The 20,872-nt window shown below is 42.0% G+C and overlaps 1 protein-coding gene across 1 annotated transcript; it reads left to right on the top strand.

Moving 5' to 3' along the window:
* Nucleotides 1-112: 112 nt before the first annotated feature.
* On the top strand, nucleotides 113-20,430 carry DCTN5 (dynactin subunit 5). Its single transcript, XM_055340822.1, has 6 exons — nucleotides 113-256; nucleotides 1,137-1,205; nucleotides 8,836-8,954; nucleotides 11,789-11,900; nucleotides 16,294-16,396; nucleotides 19,677-20,430. The coding sequence occupies exons 1-6, from the start codon at nucleotides 209-211 to the stop codon at nucleotides 19,772-19,774; spliced, it is 549 nt and encodes a 182-aa protein (XP_055196797.1). The 5' UTR covers nucleotides 113-208; the 3' UTR covers nucleotides 19,775-20,430.
* Nucleotides 20,431-20,872: the final 442 nt, after the last annotated feature.

The raw sequence follows: 20,872 nt of genomic DNA on the forward strand, positions 1-20,872 counted from the left end.
ATCCGCCGCTCCGTCTGCGCACGCGCAGCCCGCGACGGCCGAGTCATGGAGCGGGGCGGCCTAGCGGAGGGCCGAGCTGCGGATGAGCGCGGAGGACGCCGAGACCGGAAGTGGAGGAGCGGCCGGAAGTAGCCCTCATCCCATCCCCGACTGACCGGCTGACAGGCTCCCTGACAGGAGCGGGAGCTGCGGAGAAGAGTCGGCGGCCATGGAGTTGGGCGAGCTGCTTTACAACAAGTCCGAGTACATCGAGACGGTGCGCGTGCCCTCATCTGCCCTCCCTTTCCCGAGGCTGAGGTCCCCATTCTGCCCCTGCCCCACCCTGGGCCCCTTTGGCGTTTAGTCGGACATTACCTGGGGCCGCTTAGTGAATGGCCCACCTTCGTTATTAATGCCTTGCATGGCCAGTTGTAGGTTTTTTTTAAAAAATAATGTATTCCTGATTTCCTAAAGATCAAATGCCTTCCAGAAAGCAGGAGAAGTCTCATCCACCCTAATATCAACAATATCAGTAATATCAATAATAACTCCGGGTTTCGGGGTTTTTTAGACTAATGTGTTTTTTAAAAAGTTAAAAAAATTTTTTATTACTATGTGATAGAAGACGGTTAGGTTCTTTATTGTCAACATAATATATAATATTTATTAATATACAATATATAATATAACTATATTACATAATATATAGTTATATATTATATAATATATAGTGAATGTATATTAATATATACTATATAACATATAATATATGTTATATATGTAGTCAATGTATAATGTGTGTAAATTGCTTGAAGTATGGTGAGGGCTCACAAAGTGTTGCTGTGAATTCTCTCAACTCCGATATGGGTAAAGGCATTATCCTGGATTTAGGGATAGAAATGTAGAACTGAGACTGGAATCCCCGTCTCTGATGTTATTAGGCTCTACACCTACCACATTCAAATCCTGGATGCCTTCCTGGGATCCATGGTTTCCTAATCCATCTTTGGTTTGATTATCCGGGATTCATTCCATGGAAGACTCCACCCCACCCCAAAAAAGTCCTTTTTTCTCCAATAGCTGCTCTCTTGATGGAGACCTCTTAGCCCAGAACCCACTCAGCTTGCCCAGCCCCATTTTCTGCTCTTTGCTTTCAGGCATCTGGAAACAAAGTTAGTCGCCAGTCGGTGTTGTGCGGAAGTCAGAACATTGTTCTCAATGGCAAGGTAAGGGCAGAAGCCAGTTCCAAGATGCCTACCTCTGCTTTCTTTCCACTAATCATCACATTAGCCGGGCAGATCATATGTTGTCACGACTCCCATTTATTGCTGTACATTTAAGAATTCCCTTTTTTTTTCATTCTCTAAATTATTTTTTAAAAAAGATTTTATTTTTTTATGAGAGACACAGATTCAGAGGCAGAGACACAAGCAGAGGGAGAAGCAGGCTCCCTGTGGGAGGAGCTGGATGCAGGACTCGATCCCAGGACCCTGGGATCACGCCCTGAGCTAAAGCAGACGCTCAACCATTGAGCCACCAGGCGGCCCACTCCAAATTTTATTGAACACAAAGATTCAATAAAAGGTGGCAACAAGGGATCCCTGGGTGGCTCAGTGGTTTGGCGCCTGCCTTTGGCCCAGGGCATGATCCTGGAGTCCCAGGATCAAGTCCCACGTCCCATGCTCCCAGCATGGAGCCTGCTTCTCCCTCTTCCTGTGTCTCTGCCTCTCTCTCTCTCTCTCTATGTCTATCACAAATAAATAAATAAATAAACCTTAAAAAAAAAAGAAAAAGAAAAAAGGAGGCAACAAGAGACCTTTTTACCATGATTCCAGGAATGACATACAATGGCACCCAGAACTGAAGTCATTTTATTTTATTTTATTTTTTTAATTTTTATTTATTTATGATAGTCACAGAGAGAGAGAGAGGCAGAGACATAGGCAGAGGGAGAAGCAGACTCCATGCACCGGGAGCCCGACGTGGGATTCGATCCTGGGTCTCCAGGATCGCGCCCTGGGCCAAAGGCAGGCGCTAAACCGCTGCGCTACCCAGGGATCCCTGAAGTTATTTTAAAGTATTGTAATGTGCCCTAAACTACTAGACACAAACATAAATGGGCAACAAAATATTTTAGTGTAGAAGCTATAAAGTACAGTAATATAATTAACTGTTTAGTAATAATGATTCGGTATTAGCTGAAACTCTTAAAATTGAGAATTGGGAATGACACTAGGCTATGAAACAGATTTGCAAAATGGAACATGGAAGGCTGAGAATTTGTAGTCTGAATAAGTTGAAATACCAAAGAGATGAGTATAAACATAGTTCAGTGATTAGGTATAATTAGTAATTATAGACACACTGTTTCTGCACAGAACTAGAAAATTCAGTTAACCCAATCTGACTCGTTAGCAAATGTGTGAAGGTTGTTTTAGAAATCCCTTAGGTAATTTCAAAACATTTTCTGTGATTTTACAGGGAAGATTTGTTTTTTAAATTGTGATAAAACATATGTGATAAAATTTGCCACTTTGTTTTTAAGTGCACAATCCATTGCCATTAATTATATTTATATCTGGGGTGCCTGGGTGGTTCAGTTGATTGAGCATCCAACTCTTGATCTCAGCTCAGATCTTAATCTCAGGGTTGTGAGTCCAAGCCCCGTCCATGCTGGACGTGGAGCCTACTTAAAAAAATCCTATTTAAACCATCATGTAGCCATCATTACTGTCTATTTCTAAAACTTGCATCACCCAGACAGAAGCTTTGTACTCATTTAAGGAATAACTCCCTGTTCCTATCTCTGCTGCTCCCCACTTAGTCACTAATAACTTCAGTCCACTTCCTATCTCCATGAATTTGCCTATTCTACATAGGTAATATTTGTCCTTTTTTGTCTTGCTTATTTCACTTAGCTTAATGTTTTCAAGGTTCATCCATGTTATAGGGTGTAAACTAATACATATATACGTGGTTTATATTCCTGTAAACTATATACATATATAGTTTAGCTTTACTTGACTTCGTTTCCTACTTTTTTTTTTACACTCACTTGTTATAATAATCATAGTAGGAAACACCTATCACACCTACTAAAGTAGAATTGTCCTCAGTTCTGTTTCTAAGATTCACTGTGGTTTGTGTATTTTCCCTCCTGTGTATAGTTCCGTTTATCCTCTCTCTTATTGGTTATTTTGTTCCCAGTTTTTTATTTTGTCCCTTTCAGAACTGTGAGATTTCTATTTTTCTAAATCCTTATATTGGGTGTCACAGTGTTGCAGGGATAGGCAGGGATCAAATAAGTAAGGAAGACTGGATGCCAACAATAGAGAGTGGTGGGGCCTGGTGATGTCCTAGCTAAACTCAGACTGATTGTTGCCATGTGGGAGTCTAGGCTCATGTTTTCTCAGAGCTTCTGATCTTCTCAGAAGAAACTGGAAATCTAGGGTTTTTATTTTTAATTTTAAAGAGAGAGCGTGAATGAGAGAGGGAGCAGGAGCAGAGGGAGAGGGAGAAGCAGATTCCCTGCTGATCAAGGAGCCTGACTGAGATCATGACCTGAGCCAAAGGCAGTCGATTAACAGAATGAGCCACCCAGGTGCCCCTGGATTTTTTGTAATGCAAAATGTCCTACTATTGAAATAATAGCACTAAATTTAAGTGATGAAACAGGCTGCATGAGACAAACAAAACCAGTTTCTAGGTGCAGTTCTTAGACTTGCCACCTTTGCCTCATCCTTTGTTGAGTTCAGTAAACTCTGCTTTAGTACCATTTCCTTCCCTGCGAGATCGTTATGTACACTTGATCTCATTTTAACATCCTGCTGCCTCTCTTTTGAATCTGACTTCCCATCTTCAGGTCCACTCATTATAAGGTAGGAAGCCAGGATTTGAATCCCTTGTGCTAAATCTCTTTGACTTCCTGTGATATCCTTTACTTCTTATGTTTTTTTGTGTTTGCTTCTTCAAATGGGAGTGAGATTTAGACTGCCTGAGGGACTTCTGTGGATTGTCTTTATTCTCAGATTAAGATTGCTTTTTTTTGTTTAAAGCACAGTAAAACAAAAACAACCATTACCAAGTACTCAGTACTCTTGGTATTCTGCTTCCATCCAAAGAAAAGGAAGTCATTTTCTCTGATTGTAGATGGAAACATAAATTGAAAACAATGATTAAAGTAAATGAAGGATTTCAGATGAAAGTACATGCTAGAGGGGCACCTGGGTGGCTCAGTGGTTGAGCAGCTGCCTTTGGCTCAGGTCATGATCCCGGGGTCCTGGGATTGAGTCTCAAATCAGGTTCCCAAAGGGGAGCCTGCCTCTCCCTCTGCCCTTGTCTCTGCCTTGCTCTCTGTGTCTCTCAAGAATGAATGAATAAATAAATAAATAAATGAATAAATAAATAAGAATAAATAAATAAAATCTTTAAAAAGAAAAAAAGAGTACATACTAGAAACAGAGATCTCTTTAAACTTGAATACATTTATTTATTTATTTACTTACTTAGGTTTTATTTATTTGACACAGAGAGAGAGAGAGGGAGCAAAAGCAGGCAGAAGGAGAGGGAGGAGGAGACTCAATTTCAGGACCCTGGTATCGTGACCTGAGCCAAAGGCAGATGCTCAACTGACTGAGCTACCTAGGCGCCCCGAAGAAGACCTTTTTTTTTTTTTTAAGATTTTATTTATTTATTCATGAGAGACAGAGAGAGGCAGAGTCACAGGCAGAGGGAGAAGCAGGCTCCACGCAGGGAGCCCGATGTGGGACTTGCTCCTGGGACTCCAGGATCACGCCCTGGGCTGAAAGCAGATGCTCAACCGCTGAGCCACCCAGGCGTCCTTAAGAACATTTTTAGAAACCAAGAGGAACTTACAGTCTTTTATACTCAGCAGCTGATGAGAAAGTGTGTCTTTACTGGTAGAGGTGTTATAGACCAAACATGTAGGTGAGATTGGTAAACTCTTCTAGGTATGAGCCCACTTTTTTAGTAATTTCTCTTTTTTACTAATTTAGTAATTTTAGCCTGGTGTGCAGGCTAGTGACATATCTAAATTCACCTGTATTCAAGACATTCCTCATCTACCTCTCTAGCCTAATCTTCTGTCCTGGGTCCCACACCTTCATTTACAACTGCTTATTGATCATCCCATAGATACCTCAAACTCAGCATTTCAAAATTGAATTTGTCATCCAATCCCCAGGATCACTCATGCTATTATAGACTCTCCCTCTAGACTCTCTTTCCCCAACATCTAAACAATGAATAGATCATATTGATTCTCTTCCTCTTTTCCCCATTTTTAACATTTTATCGTGGAACTTTTTTTTTAAGATTTTATTTATTTATTTGAGAGAGACAGAATGTGTGGCAAGAGAGAGCATGAGGTGGAGAGAGGGCTGGAGGGAGAGGGATAAGCAGACTTACCGCTGAGCAGGGAGCCCGATGCGGTCCTAGATCCCATGACTCTCTGACTATGATCAGAACCAAAGGCAGACACTTAACCAACTAAGCCATCCAGGAGCCCCTATACTGGAACATTTAAAAAGTTGTCTTTATTGAGATGTAATTTACATACAATAAAGTGTACCCATTTAAAGTTTGCAGTTTGACAGGTTTTGTTTTGTTTTTTAAATATTTTATTTATTCATTTGACAGAGAGTAAGAGAAAGAGCACAAGCAGGGGGAGTGGCAGAGGGAGAGAGACAAGCAAGTGCTTGTCTCGGTGATTCCCACCGACCAGGGAGCCCTATGCAGGGCTCAATCCCAGGACCCTGGGACCATGACCCAAGCAGAAGGCAGATGCTTAACTGACTAAGCCACCCAGGCGGCCTGCAGTTTGACAAGTTTTGGCTGATGTTTACTTCAATGCAGTCACTACCACAATTAAGATATAAAATTTTTCCATCACCCTCATTTTCTTGAACCCCTCTATAGTCAGTCCTCCTATTACCCTTGGCCCCAGATAACCACTGTTATAAAACTAATAGAGATTAGTTTTGCATTTTCTAGAGTTGCCTATAATGGGAATCAGGTACTGTTTGTTGTCAGGCTTCTTTCACTCAGCATAATGTTTTTGAGATTTATTCATGTTGTTGTGTATATTAGTGGGTTAATAATTCATTACTTTTTATAGATGAGCAGTATTATTATGGAACTTTTAAGATACGTATCAAAGTAGAAAGAACATATAACAAATCTCCATATACTCATTCTCTGCCTTCTGCAATTAGCAATATTCTGACATTCTTGTTTCATCTGTGTACCTGCCTTGCAAACCCATACCTATTTTGACCATGGGGAGGGTAGGGAGCTGGGATATTTTATTTATTTTATTTTATTTATTTTTAAATTTGTATTATTTTAAAAAATATTTTATTTATTTATTCATGAGAGACACAGGCAGAGGGAGAAGCAGGCTCCATGCAGGGAGCCCAATGTGGGACTTGATCCCAGGACTCTAGGTCCACGCCCTGAGGCGAAGGCAGACACTCAACCACTGAGCCACCCAGGTGTCCCTATTTATTTATTTTTTTTAAGATTTTTTTTTTAAGATTTTATTCATTCATGAGAAACAGAGAGAGAGAGAGAGAGAGAGAGAGGCAGAGACACAGGCAGAGGGAGAAGCAGGCTCCATGCAGGGAGCCTGACGTGGGACTCGATCCCGGGTCTCCAAAATCAGGCCCTGGGCTCAAGGTGGCGCTAAACCTTTGAGCCACCCACCCAGGCTTCCCTTTTTTAAGGTTTTATTTATTTATTTATGAGAGACACAGAGAGAGAGGGGCAGAGACACATACAGAAAAGCAGACTTTTCGCAAAGAGCCCGATGGGGGACTCCATCCTGGACCCTGGGATCATGCCCTGAGCCAACAGCAGACACTCAACCACTGAGCCACCCAGGTGAGCTAGGGTATTTTAAAGTAAATTGCAAACACTGTATTATTTCATTCATAAATACTTTAATATGTATCACTAAAATTTAAAGGTTTAAAAGAGTACCTTTATGATATATTTTTTAAGAAGCCAGCAATTTCCTAATATCATCTAATCCTCAGTCCATGTTCAGTTTTTCTAGTATCTTAATATGCCTTTTTACAGTTGGTTTATTCAAATCAGGATCCAAACAAAGTCAAGTACACATTGTGTCTGGTTGATGTATCTCTCAGGACCCTTTAAATCTGTAACAGTTCTCTTCCCCTAGCCCATTTTTCTCCCCATGCCACTTACATGTTGAAGAAACTGGCTCATTCTGTAGAATTTACAAATTTTGAAGTCTTTTTTTCTTTTTTAATTCATGAGAGACACAGAGGCAGAGGGAGATATAGGCAGAGGGAGAAGCAGACTCCCCGTGGGAAGCCCGATGTGGGACTTGTTCCTAAGACTCCAGGATCACAACCTGAGCCAAAGGCAGATGCTCTACCACTGAGCCAACCAAGAATTTTCAAATTTTGAATTTGGCCATTTTTAAAAAAAGATTTATTTATTTATCTGACAGAGAGCGTGAGAGAGCACAAGCTGGAGGAGCAGGAGGCAGAGAGAGAGAGAGAAGCAGGCTCTCTACTCCCCAACTGACAGAGCCACCCAAGTGCCCCTGAATTTGGCCAGTTCTATTTACACAGTTGTTGAATGTGGTCTCTCTGTCCCTCTCCTCCCTCTTAATTAATAGATCTGGAGGCTTGATCAGATTCCCATACCTCATATTTCTCTTTTCCTCATGTACAGCTGTTGGCTTAGAGAGGACCCATTCCCTTGTTTTACTCGGATCCACTGTCATCATCTAAAGGGTCACTTTCCCTCCAGTCTGACCTGACCCGTCCATTCAGACTCTAGACTGCTTTCAGAGTAATAGTTCTAAAATGAAGATTTAGGGTCACCTGAGTGGCTCAAATGGTTAAGTGTTTGCCTTTGGCTCAGGTTGTGATCCCAGGGTCCTAGGATCAAGTCCTGCATCGGGCTCTCTGCTCAGCGGGGAGCCTCTTCTCTCTCTTCCTCTGCCTGCTACTCCACCTGCTTATGCACACACACTCACTCTCTCTGTCAAATAAATAAAATCTTTAAAAAAAAATAAATATAAAGATTCAGTGTATTATACCTCTGCTTAAAAACTTTCATTGAGTCCTTATATCCTCTGGGGAAAAAGCCTAAGCTTCTGTATTCAGCATACATAATGCCTCAGAAAGCCTGGTCCCAGCTTACTTTCCTAGCTGTAACCCCAGCCATATGCACTTTTTTTAAAACCGCATTTATTCATTTATTCAAAAGACATTTCCAGAATGCCTACTCTTTACGAGGCACAGGGCATCAATTCCCCCAAACTACTCAGTTCTGTTATTCACCCTGCAGCCCATCTAGGCAGTCTTTGGGCAGCTGGATATCATACCCTGCATTGTAGCACTTCACTTGAGTCAGAATTTGGGAGAAACCAGAAGCTGAATAGGCCTAACTCTGGGAGCATGAGGTTGGAGATAGGAGCGTTGGGAGATTGGACAAAGGTAGGAGCAGCCTGAATTCTCACTGAGAATCACTGAGCAAGCAGCCAAGGCATAGGGGCAGGTGGAACTAAGTAAATCTGAGGAGGTGAGTAAACTAGGTCTACTATAGGCATTCTCAATAAAGGTCTGTTTGTTCAATGAGTCCTATTGATGAGATATTAAGGGCAAAGCTCGTGATATGCTGGGAATATCTTCAACTGAATCACTGTTATGAAGCAATTCTCTTTACCTTAAAAGTTACCCTTTTGACAGCACGTATGACTCAGTAGATCATAGCATAACTTCAATCAGTGTCTTCTTACCAACTCTTTTTAGTTGTTTTAGGCTATGTTGGTAGTTTTTTTAAATGTGCTTTATTTTATAGACCATCGTGATGAATGACTGTATTATCCGAGGGGATCTCGCAAATGTAAGGGTTGGACGCCATTGTGTTGTGAAAAGTCGGAGTGTCATAAGGCCACCATTCAAGAAATTCAGCAAAGGGTATGTAAGTTAATTACTTTGTTTCAGGCTTGGGTGAGATGCTCCTATGGGTGTTGTGTTCCACCTGTTGAGCTGTGGTGTAAGGAGCAGGTCTGTGCTGTGGTTTGGGTCACTGAGGAAGAATTCACTGTAATGAACACAACTCTGGTGGTCTTGGCCTAGCTGTTAGTTGGTGGCCAGAAACAGAATCTACTTAAGTTGGCAAAGGCAGAGGGGGTTCTGATGAAGAGACACGGGCATATTTAATGGAATATAAGGGTAGGAAAAGGGCCAGGCCTCACAAGGGACTAGAACATGTAACTGGACAGCCAGAATCAAGACAACTATTCTATCTCTCTTCTACCGAGATGATATTATTTCTTATCAGTCCTTGTCTCTGCATTTCTGCTTCCTTCTCCTCTCTTTCACACTGGTTTCATCTTTCCCTTTTTCTCATGGAGCCAACTGTGCTGCCTCCCTTATTCGTGTCAGTTCTCTTTAGGCTAAGCAGATACCAGCCAAACATTTTAAGTCTTATTTCCAGACTTTTGGCAGAGGGCATCTGATTGGTTCAGCAGGAGTTAAGTGCCCACACTTTGTCTTAAACAATTTTGACCCAGAGGGCAGGGGTAAGTCAGACCCACTCTTCTCTTGGTGGGAGTAAAGATTGTCTAAGAAAGGACATGGACATGGCAGGAAAACTGTCCACTATGCCTGATATACTGGGTTTTGGAGGGTTGGTTTTTTTGTTTCTTGGTTTTCGGTGGGGTTTATTTGGCCTCTCTCCCTCTTTTCCCTCCTGGCTCCTACCTATGGCACCATCTGCATTTCATTGAGTAATTGAGCAAGCATTGATTGCTTTCTTTATATCAGTCACTAGATTCTAAGATGGGTAAGTAAAGATAGGTGAAATTGCATTCCTGCCTCAAAGTTATCAAAAACCTAGTGATAGAAATATTTACATACATAAATGGTTACTATAAAATGTGATAGCCACCATATAAAGTGAAACTCCTGTCACAGGGCCATAAACATGGTTAGGGAGGAACAGAGAAGAGAGCAACCAACTCAGACCATAATATGTAGGAGTAGTGTGTGCAGGAATCATTGCTCATGTCTCAGAATGAGGCCAGACTCCAGGCTTTCCATTACATACAGGAATGAGGGCAGGGAGTCAGTGTAAATCATTCACGTGAAAACATTTGCTCATTAGCTCAGAAGGCTATTGGGAGGAAACTAGAAAACCTTGTGGTGGCCTTTTGTGGTTCCATACTGTGACAGGTACTCTGCTAGAGTTGTTGATTCCCCCTTTTGTTGGCAGCATTATTGGGCTGGATATGGTCTCAGAAAAGCACCAAGAATAAATAGGGGGTTTGTTGGTGAACAGTAGGATGTGTAAATAGGAATAGTCCACATGAGAAATATAGGAATACAAAAGTGTAAATAGCAATGCATGAATAGCAAATGAGTATGGATTCCCCCATCCCCCACCCCACATATCTCAATACCAAAATCAGATAATAGATAATGAAACCAGATAGTAATACCAAGTTTGGAAGTTTTAACTAATTAATTTATTTATTTTAAAGATTTTATTTATTCATGAGAGAGAGAGAGGGGCAGAGAGAGAGGCAGAGACATAGGCAGAGAGGAAGTAGGCTCCGTGCAGGGAGCCCGACGTGGGGCTCGATTCCGCGTCTCCAGGATCATGCCCTGGGCTGAAGGCGGCGCTAAACCGCTGTGCCACTGGGGCCGCCCTGGAAGTTTTAATTTAAAATTCAAAAGCTAACAGTGTTGCTATAGACTGTGGTAAGATCAAGGAATTCATTGTCATACAAGGGTCCTCGATCAAAAATACAAATGGATTAAGGAAGATTTAAATAAACTATAGGTCCAGGGAGGACAAGCATCGTCTCTGACAAAATATTCTTGACAGACTGGAATACAGGACTAGAAAAAGCCAGCGAGCATACAGCTACTTCATTTTAGTTCCAGTCCAAATATTTTCCATCCTAAGGTACTAAAGTTGGTAGTGTGACCAGAGAACAACTGTGAGTGACATTGAGGAATCATGGAGAATGGGAATGATGTCAAAAATCTGGAGAAAGCCTATTGACTCCTACTCATCCTTCAAGTCTTGATCTAAATGTTATTTTTTTTTAAAAGATTATCTATATTTATTTGAGAGAGGGAGCACAAGCGGGGTTAGGGGCAGAGGGAGAGGGACAAGCAGACTCCCCACTAAGCAGGGAGCCCAACTCGGGACTCGATCCCCGGACTCTGAGACCATGACCTGAGCCAAAGGCAGATGCTAACTGTCTGAGCCACCCAGGTGCCTCCACACTTTTTTTCTTTAAAGATTTTTTTTTTAGGGGAAAAAAAAAAAAGATTTTTTTTAGGGACACCTGAGAGGCTCAGTGGTTGAGCGTCTGCCTTTGGCTCAGGGCGTGATCCCAAAGTCCTGGGATCGAGTCCCGCATCAGGCTCCCTGCAGGGAGCCTGCTTCTCCCTCTGCCTATGTCTCTGCCTCTCTCTATCTGTGTCTCTCATGAATAAATAAATAAAATCTTAAAAAAAAAAAGGGGGGGTTTATTTATTCCTTAGAGAAGACAGATGAGCAGGAGGAGGGGCAGAGGGAGAGGGACAAGAAGAATTCCCACTGAGCAGGGAGCCCTGGGATCGTGACCTGAGCTGAAGGAAGACATTTAGCCGACTGAGCCACCCAGGCACCCTAGGAGCAGTCTTATTGAGACAAGATGTTGAAGTTGAGAGTATGATTTGCAGTTTTATATAAACCTTGATCAAAAGCACATCATACTGACATTTTTGTTGTTCATCTTCTTTTCCTTCTCTAGTGTTGCATTCTTTCCTTTACATATCGGGGACCATGTTTTTATTGAGGAAGATTGTGTGGTCAACGCAGCTCAGATTGGCTCTTATGTTCACGTTGGCAAGAACTGTGTGATTGTGAGTATGGTGTCTAGCCTCACTGCCCTTCCAGGTCCCGTCCCTTACATCAGTAGGCCTCTCCTGTGACCAAGCAGGGTAGAAGTAGTTTCTGGTCTACTGGAATTAGAGTTTGGATTTGGAGTTTTCTGGGCATTAATAATCATGGCTAAACCTTTTCTTTTTTCTTTTTTGGCTAAACTTTTTCTAACCTCTTCTATATGATGTTAGATTTTGCCTTTGATTATTTCATTTGACCCTCATAATTATCCAAGGGTGGTAGTTACTATTATTACCCCTGTCTTCAGGCAACAAGCCTGAAAACCTTAGAAATTAGGGGATTTGACAGGGCAATGAATGGTAGAGCTGGGATTCTAACCCAGGCAGTATGGATAGCATGCCCACCCTGTGGCCTACCTATTGCTTTATCTCCAGGATTGTACAGTCTAGCAGAGACCTGGGGCATGACATTAGGGGAACTGCAAGGAGTTCAGGGTGATGGGCATGCAGGGTACAAGTGGGCCCTTTTTCAGTGAAACCTATAGGACCCTGGTCCACAGGAGCCTTGGCACCTACTTGTTTCATATGGCCAAGGTGTTACAAAGTTGAATTTCTTAGTATTTCATAGATGAAGAGCTTGATTTCATTTGGATTTCTGAGAATATCCTGGATGAGAGTGTTAATGACCAGAGCTGAACTGTCTCAAAGATTAGGGAAAATGTTGCCTATATTTTAAATTTGGACCCAAATTCTAGCTTCTAAGACAAGCCAAGAACTTTTTTATGTTTTTATTATTATTTTTTAAAAGAATTTATTTATTTAGTTATTTACTTACTTACTTACTTATGAGAGAGAGAGAGAGAGAGAGGCACAGAGACACAAGCAGAGGGAGAAGCAGGCTCCATGCTGGGAGCCCGACGTGGGACTTGATCCCGGGACTCCAGGATCGTGCCCTGGGCCAAAGGCAGGCGCTAAACCACTGAGCCACCCAGGGATCCCCCTTTTTATGTTTTTAAATGGGTGTTCCAAGGACATCTGGGTGGCTCAGCGGTTTGGCGCCTGCCTTCAGCACGGGGCATCAGTGATCCTGGAGTCCCTGGATCGAGTCCCGCATCGGGCTCCCTGCATGGAGCCTGCTTCTCCCTCTGGCTGTATCTCTGCCTGCCTGCCTCTCTCTCTCTCTCTCTCTCTCTCTCTCATGAATAAATAAAATCTTAAAATAAATAAATAAAAATAAATGGGTGTTCCCAGTAATACAGAGGGAGCTCTCTGTTCTAGAAAAGACTCAAGTATCAAAATACTTGGAGGAACCATGCAGTCACATTCTGTAAGCCACAAGAGCACAGCAAAGGTGGACCATGCAATGGAGAGCCACAGTGCTGTGGAAAATATCCCAATCTGACTTGTTAGGCAGAATTAAATGACGTGGTTGTTTTGCCAGATATTCTCCTCCAGGAGTCCATATATATGTATTGGAGACAGAGGGTCTTTAGTTTGGCATGATGTTGAAGAAAGGGGAAAACAGTGAAACCCATCCTATCCCCTCATTCTGTGTGACAAAAGCTGGCTTTCTAAGCCATAGCTGTTTTTTTGACATTTTCTTCAAAGTGATGACATCCTCATAGTAGCCTCGTGTGTCAGTCCTGTCCTTTAGCCTCAGAGCAAAATGTCTGAACCATTAAAATCCAAATGCTCTTCCCAGTGCTTAAGGAGTTCTAGTTTTCTTGTCCTGTGGTCTTTTTGTGCCACTTTTTTTTTTTTTAAGATTTTATTTATTTATTTGACAGAGAGAGAGCCAGAGAGCACAGCCAGGGTAATAGCAGAGGGAGCAGGAGAAGCAGACTCCCTGCTCAGCAGGGAGCTCAATACTGGGTTCAATACCAGATCTTGGGATCATGACCTGAGCCCAAGGCAGATGTTTAACTGACTGAGCCACCCAGGCACCCCTTTGTGCCACTTTTTGATACATTAGTTCAGACATAGTCACTGTTGGGTATTGGCAGTACTTATTTGTGAGCCTTTTACAAATTCTCAATCTCAGGAGAAAGATTCTTTTAGAGTTCTAGAATCTCAGAGCTCACAGGAACTCTTTTAAAAGTCCAGCTGTCCCCATGACTCACAGATCCTTCCGATAGCATTCATTTGGTAGTCTAACTCCCGTTTGGGTGTGTGAAGGTATAGGTGTCAGAGTGGCTCAGATGCCTGCCGGAGAAGCCACACAGGCATTCTTCATAAGAACTGTTACTGTGCTGTGAGCTTTACATTTATTGTCTCTAATCCTCATTGTGTCCATGCGAGTTTGGTTTTATGTCTTGTTTTACAGACAAGGAAACTAAGTCAGAGAGATGCTGAGTGACTTGTGTAAGGAGATACAGGTAGCTGTGATACTGGCAACATGGAGTTCTTGACTCTTTGGAAAGTCCTCCAGGAAAGAACAAAGATGCACTTTCAGCTTTTGATCTTTTTATCTATTGCCAATGCATTCATGCCTAAGAAGTACCAGCATTTTGACTTTTGCTGCTATTTAAGTGATCAGCTCGCCCAGAATGCTCTGAAAGCTGATTACGCATCATTTGCCCGAGTGGGCAGAATGGCTAACTAGTGGATACAGCAGGTGCCTCCAGACTGTGTACATGGCGGAAGGTTTTATTCACACTGCTCTTCTTTTCCAGGGCCATTTATCTACAGATTCCCTCTGTGTGAATGTGTCATGCCTCATGCAGCACATTCAGCTTTTTTCCATTCAGTGCCCATGTGCTTAGTCAGAATTATAGGAGCGTAGGTGTCATAGGCTATCTTTGAGTTAATTTGAGAGTCACCAGGGGAGCTGGCCAGCTGCTATATTTTTGGAATTGCCACTAGCAGGTAATTCATGGGAGAGAACTTTCCAAGAATGAATGGATTGCTGCAGTGGTGATTTGTTCCTAAGCTACAGAGAGCGCCAAGGATTGCCAAGGCTATTATTCGCCTCGCCAGACAGCTTAGTAGTCACTTCAGAAATTCATACCTTCGAGGTATAAGCTTTCTAAAAATTCATTTGGTAATCTACCTGAAAATTCCTGGAAGTACATGCAATTTGGGTATTTTTTAGTAATGGGGAAATTTTTAATACAACCAAGTCAAATTATTTTTCATATTCTTTGGTAAAATCTGAAATCTGGACAGGTTAGCCTTGTCTTGATGTTGTTAGGGATTCCACATTGTCATCCAAGTATGGTTTTAAAGATTTATTTATTCATGAGAGACACGGAGGCAGGGACATCAGTAGAGGGAGAAGCGGGATCCCCATAGGGAGCCCAATGCAGAACTCGATCCAAGATCCCACCCTGAGCCAAAGGCAGATGCTCAACTGCTGAGCCACCCAGGCATCCCTGTTAGCCAAGTATGTTTTATCAGATCATTTGACCAGAGCACAAGTGAACTCACAGGCTCTGGTGATGTAAATTCAGTCAGCGAAAACCCAAACTTTCATTTACCCAGCAGGTAGTCTGAGGCACAACTTTAATCTGTAAACAAGCCTGTCCTTTCCCTTAACCCAGGAGACAGATGGATCTACCAGACCTTATTTCTTGCCCTCAAAATGCTGTGAATGGTGGCAGAATTGAAAAGTGGCAGCAGTGGATAAGTCAAGCATAAGGCTTGGCTTAAACCTTCAAAATGAGCATATTTGCTAATACAAACCAGTAGTAAAAAGTAGACTCTTATTTGATGCACAAGTGGCTCCAAGGGTTCGATTGATACGAGAATTAGTCTCCTCTTTCCCACTTTCCCTTGGAAGGTTCTCAGGCAGGTTTTTCCCTCATGGAAACAAGACAGCTGGTCCAAATGTCTGTCCTATCCTCTAGAAATCCTACTGGAAAGAGCTACTTTTCCCAGTAATACCAGCAGAATCTTTGACAATAGGATTCATCAGACTGATTGGGCTCATTCCCCACATCAGTTGCTGTGGCCAGGCTTGGGGCTTGGGGTTAGCCTAGGGGACTGTGATGGGCAGAGGGGTGGTTTCCAAGAACAATACAGGTTCTGTTACAGAAGAAAGGAGATCAGATGTCAGACAAGCATAATAATAAATGTCTACTGCATTTTAAAAGACAAGCAGAAAATCGCACTACTCTTGGAAGACTGAATTTGAATCTGTAATGCCAAAGATAACATGAACTGTCCCTAGCATTCAACCCTTCTCCAAGTTCATGCACAAATGCACACATACACATGCACATTCATATCCCTACCTCCTGCTTGTCAGGTGCCACCCAAAATAGGGAATTGTGGCCAAACCTCTTGTCATTGTCCTTATCTATTATATGATAGCATGGATAGAGAAAATATAAAATAGCATTCCATACAGCAGACCAGGCAACTTTTATTCAAGCATTTCCTGCTCTATTTCCTAGTGACAAGATTTTAATTTCAGGGGCGCCGGTGTGTGTTGAAAGACTGCTGCAAAATTCTTGATAACACAGTATTACCCCCAGAAACTGTGGTGCCACCATTCACTGTCTTCTCAGGCTGCCCAGGTAAGCTTGGCTGTTGAATATGAAAGCTCATTTTCCATCACAAAAAAAACATACGCAATTTTTATCTCTTACAATGTATTGATCTAGCTAATTTAAAAATTCTCCTGCTACAGATTACCTAGAAATGCTATCTAAAATATAACCAGTATCTTTTCAAATGCATAATTGGGTTCATAAGGAAATTTCAAGGGTCAGAAACAAAGAGGAAAATAAACTCTCACTATAAGTATGGTTAGGTCTATGTATCTTCCTAATTAGAGTAGTTTAGGGTTTCATACTCCTGTAGGGATGAGAAAGAAAGCCTTGTATCCACAGAGAGATCCTCTTAAAGTGTGATCTCACAACAAAAAGCTGATAGAGAGTAAACCCACCACCAGCCCAGGAAAAGTATAAAGAAACAAGACTCTCTTGGCCTGGGTTCTGGGTAGAAAAAGAAAAAGTCTCCATTTCTCTCCAGAGGATTCTAACAATGGCTTCATGTTGGTTGGAGATTTGAGCTTATATTTCCCACATTGCCCAAAAATGCCCAAACTGAAAATTTGACGTTAACCGTGGTCTAAGACTAATGATAGCTCTAGGACACCCAAGAGAAGCAAGTACATCCCCTCTCGATCTTGGCTCACAGAATGCCATCAGGTAAAGCCTTCATCAGCTCAGTGTTCCAAATGATCAAACACGTGAGGAAACAAAAGTGATACATGCATATCCTAGAAAACTTGGAAAACAGAAAATCAGAAGGAAGAAGAAAATCTCATGTCCACTATCCCACCCCAAGGCAGTCTCTTTTCTTCTCCATGTGGTTTTATATAGATGAACTTATGCAGTGTGGACAGAGGGCACACCAGAGATTCACAGATGGAAGATGCTATGTAGAAAGAGATTTGACAGTAGATGAGATCTGCCACCAACTGAGTGGTTTAGTTGCTTTTCTAATTAAAAAAACTCATCACTCAGATCATTGACTTTGGGTTTCAAAGATGTACAAAATCATCTACTTAGAATCTTTGGGGAGGAAATTGGCTGTTCTGCTGTTTCCATGCATCTCTGCATTTGCAGAGGAGGAAGGAGAGCCTTGCTTAGTGATTCTCCCTATATTGGGTTCCCACTGTGGAAAAGCCTCATTGTTCTTAGCAAATGCAGATTAGAATAGCCCCAGCCCTTTGTCTTAGGTTGATTGTCAGACAGTTATCTGATCTGAGATGAGAAGTAAATTGCCAGAGAAATACCTTAATCTCTTTTAACTTATTCACGGTTCTTAGAACCAGGTGTGGTCTTTGTGCATTGATGACTGAGGCGGGAGACACCACTTGGTATTTGTTTTGTTTTGTGTTTGTGTTTTCTTTTAAAAGATTTTACTTCTTTATTCATGAGAGACACAAAGAGAGAGGCAGAGACATAGGTAGAGGGAGAAGCAGGCTCCCTGCCGGGAGCCTGATGCGGGACCTGATCCCAGGACCCCAGGTTCCCGGGATCACAAGGGATCACAACGTGAGCCGAAGGCACTCAACCACTGAGCCACCCAGGCGCCCCTACTACTTGATATTTTAAATCCAAATAAGCACTGTGTTTGGAGGTTCTGATGGAGGATTCAAACTGCCTGAGACCTCAGAGATCATTGTGTAGATGGGGAAACTGAGAGATTGGACTGTCTGTCTACAGGATCAGAGCTGGTTCATAGGAAAGCCTTGACTAGCACTTAAAACCCTTATTTAGAGTCTGGTACTTTCTGCATTGTGACAAGAGACTTCCCATGTTTGTTTTCAGTATTTTCACAAGGAAATGCTAACATCTAGATACTGCTGTTGGCAATTTACATCTTTTATAAAGAAGTCTAAGACTGTAGGACAGCCAGCACAGTTTTGGAGGGCTCCACTGTGTGACATTGAGTAGTGGAACAAAATGAAAGGCGAATCATCCAGGAAGAATCTGGGTCACAAACTAAAAAGCCTAAACTGCCTGTAGGAGTCAGAAGTGATTGAAGTAATAGCCTATCATGGCTGTCCCAGAATACAGGTGTAACATTATAAGAACTTCTGATATTTCATGAGGAGCTAAAAATCTGAATTTCTATGGGATATATCTGAATTTTTAAGGGTTGGCTGCTAACTTTTTAAAAAAGATTAAATACTGTACAGGCTAAACATATGTTTGTAAATCTAACATGGGCTGCTCATTTGTAAAAGGTAGATGTCTGTGAGAATTTTGTATTTTTTAGACTTTTTTTTCTATCCTACCTGTTATATTCTCTCTATATATGTATGCAAGTGTCTGTGTTTGTTTTGTATGCATATTAATGCAGAGGTATGTATTGTATATGTGTATATATGTACTTGTGTATATAACACAGATATATAAAACTGCTTAACCTGTATAAACAGATTCACACTTTCTCTTGTTTGGAAACTTGTGTTCTTAATGGTGTATCTTGGGCATCTTTTGTCGTATGTAGAGATTCCCCTAATTCCTTTTCATGGTTATGTGGTTTTCAGTGCATAAAAGCACCACAGTGTAACGGATCAATTCCCTGGTATAATGGGTCATTAGACGCTGTATCTGGATTTTCACTATTAGAAACTTTGCTGCATTAATATTCTTGTACATATATTGTTTAATTGGGCAAGGTTATTTGGAGGGTAAATTCTTAGAATTGATTCTTCAGGCTACAGAGTGAACTTTTAAAAGTTTTGCTAGATTTTCCAAAATTCCTCTTCAAAATGGTTGTACAAATACATGCTTCCACCCATAGTGTACAAGAGTGCCTCTTTCCTAGAAATCTTTAAATACAATTTTTTGTCTTTCAATAGGATATTTCTGTTCTACTCCCATCCACGATTTGTCTATATGTAGCAGGTTTGGGGGTTGGATTCAGTTTCATTGTATGAACAACAGAGCGGTTTCTTACCTCAAAGGGTGTTCACCTTGGCTTGCCCTGTAGGTGTCACACCACAATCCAGGGGATGGACCAATCTTTGTCTGAAACAACCTCCCATGTAGTCAGAGATGCCTTAACTCTTCAGATCATACAATAATGTACTAACTGCTTTTATCTGGAAGATATTTATCCATTCGAGGATTTGTATTATTGTTTGTCTCCCCCCACACACAAAAATTCCATCTTGAAGATACGGTCAGTAAAATTATTCTGCTAGTGTTGAAGCTGGAAGACCTAGCATTTAGATGCTCATGAGTGAAGAAAAGGGCCTCATGGGGGTTTAAATGGAAATTAAAACTGCTGGCCTTCCTCGGCTCCAGTTCGTTGACCAGGTCTTTCTTTCTCCAGGACTGTTTTCAGGGGAGCTCCCAGAATGTACCCAGGAGCTGATGATTGACGTCACCAAGAGCTACTACCAGAAGTTTTTGCCCTTGACACAGGTCTAATGTCTCTGCCTCGTGTCTTGAATTCGTTTGAGCTCTAAGATGAACTTGGGGACAAAGTGAGCCAGCCAGCATCTACAAAGAGCTCTTGTGTCTTTGATACCTTCTGCTCTCTTTTTCTTTGTCTGGTTTTAATTCTTTAGAATTTCCCAATCCTTCCAGATTCTAAGCTCTTAAGACTTTGACAACAGAATGTCTGGAGGAATTGTGTCCAAATGCTGTGCTTAATGGTCTTATCTATTAACGGTCACTTATAACATTATCTGTGGAACACAGAATCATCTGTTCCCAGCACTCCCACCCCTTGGTGCTGTGGGTGATGGGATCCTGCTGAAACAGGCCTGCAGAGCAGGGCGTGTCCCAGGTGGAGGTGGTGAAGCTGGCATGCTACTCATGGCCATTAGCTGCCCACACAGTGAGCACCTCCCACATGGGTCACTCTCAGCTTCAATGAGAGCAACATTTGGCCAGTTGCTACAATTGCTAATGGCAATTGGGGGGGGGGAAGTGTTTGTGAGTTTTCAGAGCCCAGATTCTTTTTGGCTACTAAAACTTGAAGGTAGGAGTGGTTAGCATTTCTCCTCTTCCCAAAATGATCTTAAATGTCATTTTAACCCAGGGTGATTAATAAAAGGCTATCTAGCATTCTGTTCTAGGGCCTTTGGCTTTCACTAGAAGGGGTTTTATTTTTGCAAAGACCTAGGTATGAGTCTCCTGTGTGGATGAACTAGTCTAGCAGTCACTCCTTGCCTCACAGTATTTGGAGGCAACAGCATATGCCTTATTTCCTTGAAGACGTAGCCTTTGTGACACTTGTCCTCTGGCCTAGAGCCATTCACCCACTCGTATTTGCCATGAACCTTACATTTCAGACCAAAATATCTGTACCTGGACCCAATCACATATATACACGGGGGACTCTTAAATCATTCTGTGGGCACAGAGCCCTAAGGAGTAAATGAAGTTACTAGTGCTGTTCTTAACTCTCTCCTGGGGAATAACACAACCTTGCCTGGTTTTGCTCTGACTTCTTGGTCTAAAAGGAAGAGTTAGAAAGGAAGGTCTGAAAGGCTTTGCTTTGCTTAATGCTCTGATTCTTTT

The sequence above is a fragment of the Nyctereutes procyonoides genome, unplaced genomic scaffold (genome assembly GCF_905146905.1).
Source record: "Nyctereutes procyonoides isolate TBG_1078 unplaced genomic scaffold, NYPRO_anot_genome, whole genome shotgun sequence".
Classification (NCBI taxonomy): domain Eukaryota; kingdom Metazoa; phylum Chordata; class Mammalia; order Carnivora; family Canidae; genus Nyctereutes; species Nyctereutes procyonoides.